The sequence below is a fragment of the Antennarius striatus genome, chromosome 13 (assembly GCF_040054535.1).
Source record: "Antennarius striatus isolate MH-2024 chromosome 13, ASM4005453v1, whole genome shotgun sequence".
NCBI lineage: Eukaryota > Metazoa > Chordata > Actinopteri > Lophiiformes > Antennariidae > Antennarius > Antennarius striatus.
The window spans coordinates 14978216-14985663 of NC_090788.1; the positions used below are offsets into that span (position 1 = coordinate 14978216).

At 42.8% G+C, this 7448-nt stretch overlaps 1 protein-coding gene across 1 annotated transcript; it reads right to left on the minus strand.

Moving 5' to 3' along the window:
* Positions 1 to 140: 140 nt before the first annotated feature.
* LOC137606349 (coagulation factor IX-like) lies at positions 141 to 4877 on the minus strand. The gene is made up of 8 exons (XM_068331580.1): positions 4733 to 4877; positions 3677 to 3849; positions 3578 to 3602; positions 3361 to 3474; positions 3139 to 3270; positions 1851 to 2287; positions 1207 to 1345; positions 141 to 857 (listed from the first exon to the last, which is right to left on the minus strand). Exons 1-8 carry the CDS (start codon positions 4818 to 4820, stop codon positions 301 to 303), a joined length of 1665 nt encoding a protein of 554 aa, XP_068187681.1. The 5' UTR covers positions 4821 to 4877; the 3' UTR covers positions 141 to 300.
* Positions 4878 to 7448: the final 2571 nt, after the last annotated feature.

Sequence of the window (7448 nt, forward strand, 5' to 3'; positions counted from 1 at the left end):
GTGATGTGATTTCTTCCCTCTAGTCAGACAGAGATGAAGTTCAACTTACATTAGTTCTGATTAAACAAAATGTTATTAAATAATGTTTGAATATCTATTCTTATATATGCAGCTACAGTTTAAAGACGTGAGAAAGACTCTTGACATTTTTCTTGTGTTTTATTGTCGAATCAAAATAAGCAAAAAGGACTTCTGAGTGGATTCAGTACAAAAACTTCCTCGCTGTCTGGATTATTAAACTGAGATTGTGTGTTAATGTCTGACAGCTGTGTGTCAGTGCAGATTGACTCCCGCTGTTGATCAGTTCATTTTGATGCCTGTTGTCTGACTGATCCAGGGGTAGTATCGGGACAATCGAGTGTAGACGCCGTACTTCCCGTCTTTGGCACACTCCTCCCCCCAGCTGACGATTCCCGTCAGGAACCAAGTGCCTTTGTAATTGGTGGCGTGTGGCCCCCCACTGTCCCCCTGACATGAATCCTTTATTTCAGTACGAAATCCTGCACAGAACATGAAGCGTGTGATGTGGTCCCGACTGCTCTTCTTACACAAGGTACGATCCACGTAAGGGACCTCCAGTTTCTGGAGCTTGGTGGCCTCAGGCCCCATGAACCTCAGCCGGCCCCAGCCGCTCACCAAGGAGCTGCTGGACTCCCTCATGAGGTTCTCTATGAAGTCTTTGGGGCCCAGACAGATGGGACGCCGCTGGTGGGACAGTTCCACTGGACTGGAGAGTTTCAGCAGTGCGATGTCGTGGTTATATGGTGACCTGTTGTAATCGTACATTTGGTGGACGTGCTGCTCCGCAACCACGTGGTCTCGTTCTGGACCCTCAACTGTGTTCACATCGTGTTCACCTGAAAGTAGAGGCCTGTGTAAATAATCCAGTTCTAGTGTTTCTGCTCCAGATCGTGTTTGTGACTGAAGTCAGCTCCTGGAAACACTTCCTGGTAAGTAGAGTTCCATTTTTAGGTAAATTGAAAACAAAACAAAACTATTTTTAACTGAATTTGAATTTCATCTGTGTAATGCATAGAAATGTGCTGTGTTTGTCGCACCAATCTAAAATTCAAACAAAAATATTTGGATCACGGCCGAATAGCGCTTTAAAATAAGTATAAATAATGCTAATGATTGAGACTAATGTTATTTTTGCTGGACCGATGTAGATGAGAGAGAAAATACTGGAAATAATATCTTTCCTACCCACTCGGACGAAGAAATGTCGCTTGTTAGCCTGTGTCAGACAGTGGGCGGCTGTGATGACCCAAAATTCGCTGAGCAGAGATCCTCCACAGAAAGGCTCCGCCCTTTGGAGGACGTCAGAGTGAGACATCAGCGCCACCTACAGACACACCAACACCAGCATGAAATACAGCAACAGAACAGCTGGGGATCTGTTTAATACGCCAAATGCAGCTTTCCTTTTCCTTCACTTAAAGCAAAAAAGTTCTGACTAGATTTTGTTGAGTTCAGGTATCATTGACTGTCCTGACTGTCTGTGGTTTAATTTTTTTTTAATATCTTCAAACTTTTATGAAATAATAAATGTAAACATCACAACATCCACAACATGTGGCAGAATGCCGAATAAATGACCAAAAACTGCAACAAGTACCCAGTCATACGTGTCCCATTATCTACTCCACCTCCATTCTATTAATCTTCTCCTTACTATATCCCATAATGTTTTCCTTGCTCCTGTGACCTGGAAATGTCTTGACTAAGGAAATTTTTTTGCACAAATTCACATTTTTCATTTAAATCCTGCTTCCTGCGTCCCTGTGAAACCAAAACCATTTGAATGCATCCTGTCAGTGAACTCCATCTCATCCCTCATTTCAGCCTACCTGCCAGGGTATCTCTCCAGGAATGGCTGCATCTCCTCCCACTATCCTCTTGTCAGTGATCTTCTTCTCTATGATGGAGGGGAGTGTGGGGAAGAACGCCCAGTGAGGCAGCGGCTCTGTCTCCCTCGGCAATTGGGTGAAACCACTCACCTCCCCGCTCATGACGACCTCCTCTGGATTTCCAGAGGGGTCTGAAGCTGACCTGACTGAACGTACTTTTGGGGTGGGGTTTGCAGAGGTGGAGAACACATCTGCATCATCCGTAAAGTCATCATAGTATTCGTAGAACATTGTCACGTTGATGTCGTTGTAGTCGTTCTGATGGCTGCTGCTGGAGTTGTCTTGTCTTTCAGAGTTGTGTGTCGCTGACCGAGGGTTTGCCAGAGCTCTGGTGGCGGTGTTGGAGGACGAGATCACAAGACCACAGCTGAATGGTTCTGAGGAGAGAGGGATTATAAAATACATTCTGAATTTTCTAATAAAATAATTCCATATAGACTTTTATTATATTCAGATTTTGTCTGCATCATTTTTTTTTTATTTTACAAGAGGTTGGAGATACAATCTGAGAGGATTGAGGTACTTCACCACTACCTCTATTCAATTTCATATGCAGTAATCCCTCGCACAGTCGTGCATCACCACGCGCGACTTTACCTCATCGCAGAATTTTAGTAGGTAGTCACGTGATATCGTATGAGCATTCTATTGGCTGACGGCATCTGGAAGCGCACTACGTTCCATGAGTCTCGTATGCAGCACACTTCCGTGAGACACAAGAGTGATTTAAACAGTCGATAAGAGTGTAGGAAAAGGCAATACAGATATAAGGTGGTTTAATATCAGTGGGGATGGGGGTTCACATATGTTTAAACATAATCCCCCGCTCTGAACTCTGAAGGGGAAAGAGCCAGAAGGTGAACTTCCTGAGAAAATACAGAACCAGGATGCACATTGGTTATGTCACAATCTATTTAAGATCATAAATTATCTTATGTTTAATTTTTGTTTATGAAAAAAAAAACAGACGAGTTCTAGTTGTTCAAGCAGTTGCTTGAATATAAATTGCTTTAAAAGTCATCTCTCTAGGTTGGTCAGTATTCACACTCCCAACAACTTATCAATGATGTTCTTTTTTTGAAAGCTATACACATCACTGACCAGTCCATGCTCATCTTGTGTAGATAGATTGTGTGTAATACTGTAGTGTCAAATAGCCATCAGAGGTACGATTCACTTCCGAGTTGGATCAAAACGTTTCTTTTGTTGTCTTGTCCTGAAGTCCTACCCGTGGGCTGGCAGCTCCTCTTGTCCGGCCCCAGTTGGTAACCAGGTGCACACTGACACACAGGTGTCTCCCCCTGCATCACACAGGAATGGGAGCACCCGCCGTTGTTGACCGAACACTGCTTCGACACCTCTGAAATAAAGTGAGGAATTACAATTGAACATAATATTTATGATTAAAACAAAATAAAACTCCTTTCTGCCCACGACCTTTCACACCCACCGATCTCACAGTTCTTGCCGCCAAAGTCGGGCTTGCACCAGCAAACATACGTGTCAATTCCATCTTCGCACACTCCACCATTTTGACAGGGGGGCGGTTTACACTGGTCGCCATCTACACACAAAAGTGTTACACACACACATGTATACCGGATTAGAGGTCAGAGTTTACTGTCCACTCACAGTAACTTTGAAAACGTATGTTTCACTTTTCTCACCGATGTATCCAGCCCAGAATTTTATCTGAAAGAAATGCAAACATCAACAAGAAATCTCCAAGTTCAGATGTGATGCTCATGGGAATGTGTGCAACCTACGGTTTTCTCATCGTTCTCAAACACCTCCCTGGCCTCTTCCCTCGTGCACTGTTCCTCCCAGCATTCCCGCTCCAGGTTGCTAGTTTGAGTTAACTCTTCCAGACGGCCACTGTTGTACCTGCGCAGGCGAAGCAGCACTTTGTTTGCCGTCTGTTGAGACACAAACACACCTCCTGAAATGTTAACAGAGGAGAAAAGAAAGATTAAGACAGCTCTAATAATATTCTTCAGCGTCCATAACTACAGTATTATATTACGGGTATAGACAAGGTGCACAGGATTTCTTAAGTCTTTATTTAACCAAATAAATGTGTCTCTGACATTTAAAACCTCATTCATGAGAGTTAACATTCAAGTTAATCTTTGTTTGTGATTCTTCACGGAACAAAATGCAAACGTTCTCAGTTTCAGTTGATTCTAAACCAATAGATAATAATTGTGATGCATTTCGATCAATAAGATCTTACCAAATTCCACTTGCTGGACCGAACAATAGAACTAAACGTGTCACAATTAGCGGCAAGATTAATTTTAATCTGCACAATTTAAATCAGTGAGGAGGGCCACACGTTTCAGTACTTTACTGGATTCTGTCCAGAGGTTTTAGATGAGATGTGATCCATTACATATGTATGGATGGATGTGTATAGAGGACTACATAAGTTCAAACAGATAAGAGCGACTTTATGGGTCATATGTTAATGTGTCTTTTGGCAGGATCATAAAAATATGCCCCATGTAAATAGAAACCCAAAAAGTGATTAAAAGTGATTACAGAACCATTCTAAATCTATTCGTTGCAAATGCAATAAACAGCCTGTGGACGGATGACAGATGGCCGTCGAGGTTCGGGCATTTATCTGGATATTCATGTTTATTTCCAGTCACAGTGAAACAGATTTGTGAGTGGTGTCCCTCTAAGCCCTCGGGGTCAGCCATCAGGCCTCTAAACATGATGCAATCCATGACTTACCGCCATGCCTTTATGTTCATGTATTTTCACATCCCTGACCTTTGGCTGCCTCCTCAATCCATGCTTGCTGTTGTGTTGTTTACCTGTATTTTCCCCGAGAATCGCGGTGGGTAGGGCACATGTCTCCAGTAATAAACCAGCGATGAAAGCCAGTAAACAAACTCCAGCCATCTTGTCGTTGTCAGATGTCCGTCTGCTTTTGACGGCAGAGCCAAAATATGAAAGCAGGAAAGACAGATCCCTCACTCCAAAGTACAGCAACACTGTTTACTCACCTGCGAGGCTGAATGTGGCAAATGTGTGTGTGTGTGTGTGTGTGTGTGTGTGTGTGTGTGTGTGTGTGTGTGTGTGTGTGTGTGTGTGTGTGTGTGTGTGTGTGTGTGTGTGTGTGTGTGTGTGTGTGCGTGTGTGTGTGTGTGTTGCCATCAGTGAATCATGTTGTTTATCATCATGAGTCTTGTCTGATAAGCAGCTTTTGCTCCATGGCTTATGTACCAGCTTCAGTTGGGATAAATAGGCACACACACTCACACACACTCACACACACTCACACACACTCACATACACTCACACACACTTAACGTCCATCCATACTTCCATATCTGTGTCTACCTTATACTCTATTGGCCATAGCCCTAACCCACCACCACAGGACCTCACACCACTGTCTGCCTGCGGACAGAGGTGGATGGATCCGAGTTGAGCTGCTCTTGTTCCGCTCCTTGAATTCTATAACTAAAATTCTGTAGTGTTTTTTTGGGCAAATCGAAAATTTAAGATTAAAATTCAGTCACACAATGACAGTGATGATGATGAAGACGATGATTACTGCAGCTTGCTGAAGACGTTGACTTCCATGGAGAACTGATCATAATGCTCTCTGGCTGCAGAACTCCCTCAACCTGGGAATTAACCGTTCACCCGTCACGGTCCCTACCTAAAGATAATTCTAAGAGACACAGAGAAATGAAAACGAAGGGTGTATTTTTAAATCTGCAAACCAAATGTTAAATTCATTAGGAATACCAAACGTTGTGTGAGTTCACTCAGGTTGTGAATCCCGTCACCCCGTTTGTCACTGCATGACCTGCAGCTCCAAATGCATATACAGTACTAAGAAAATATTAGGTTGTCCCGTCTCACTGCAGCCTTCTAACATTTTTTTTTAAACTAATTTCTACTCAGACTGCTGTTACAGAGTTCACACGTTTATCATTTTACCGTATTTATCACCGGTGAAGTTCACTGATCTTTAGCTAAATATAAAGACCTTTAAATGAAGGTTTGATCATAAAGCAGCCTGGAAGAAGACGGGTCAGATATCCTTCACTTTTCACTGTGACTGCTCCTGTCAAGATGATATACACAACTCTCTCTCTCTCTCTCTCTCTCTCTCTCTCTCTCTCTCTCTCTCTCTCTCTCTCTCTCTCTCTCTCTCTCTCTCTCTCTCTCTCTCTCTCTCTCTCTCTCTCTCTCTCTCTCTCTCTCTCTCTCTCTCTCACAGACACACACACACATAATTCGGATGGATAAATGTTACTGTAAATCTAAGCAGGCAAATCCGATTACAGTCATTTAGAAACATCACAAGAGATCGAAAATATAATTTAACTCCTCGGATAGTGCGGCCAGTTACAAACCAAAATAAGAAACACCTCAACTCCTGGCTGAGTGTTGAATATTGAATGCTGTTTGATTAGACTGTGAGTTACACAGGGCGCGGCTGTAGACAAATCACTGTGACTGACAGCCGGGTCGGCTGGCCTGAAGACAGCAGCTCCTTGGCAGCGGCAGCCTTGTGGTGACTTATTGGCTGAGGATGATTTAATGTGAGGTGAGGTAGGGTAGCATCCCTCCTTTAAACGCTACTTACGCACTACATTAAATTCACACATCCTGCAAATCATGAATTTTACAGTGTAAATAAAGTACAACAAGAGAACACAACAATTAGCACAGTGACAGGACAAATCTGACTGGAGCTGTGCTGCCTAGCATCCTGTCATCTCTGTGAAGAGCAGCTGAACGGTGAAGGACGAGGTCGCTGACGTCAATCATCTGAAATGTGAAAGCATCTCCAAGCACCATGAAGGACAAAACCACGCTAGTGGGAAAGCTGATCCCGGTGTAGACGACGTATCGTTGCATGATAACTCGTCAGATTCACTTCAATCTGATATCCGCGTGAAAGTTGTTTTGATGAGCAAGTGAATGATCCGATCGTCTTCACTGCAAACAGAATTTAAACTGGTGACGAAAAAAGTAATTACATCAATTCAAATGTTTGAATTATTATTCATGTGTAATGTATTGTCGCATCATAACTATTCGCAGTTAATGCGTTCCAGGAACCACACACAAATAACAAATTCTGCGATATAGCGACAAATCATTTATCTTATTATTTACGGTAATTTAAACGTTTATGAACCCTCCCAGTACTGATATTAAACCACCTTCTATCTGTAATACCTTTTCCCTCACTCTTATCGACTGCCTCAAGCACTCTTGGGTCTCACAGACGTCCAAGACTCATAGAACTTAGCACACTTCCGGATGAGGTGAAGTTGCGAGTGTGTGTGTGTATACTGTTTACCATAAATAAAAAGGGGTAGAAATAGACAATGTGTTTTATTTTAATAAAATATATCCTAACGAACTTTGAACACAAATGCGGTACGGAGGAAGCATCCTGGGCAGTTCGCTCGGCTGAAAAAGGGATGCATTTTGTTGATCTCGCCAAAGAATATGGCCGAAATGCATCTACAATCGCCACGTTATTAAAACAAAAGGAAGTTT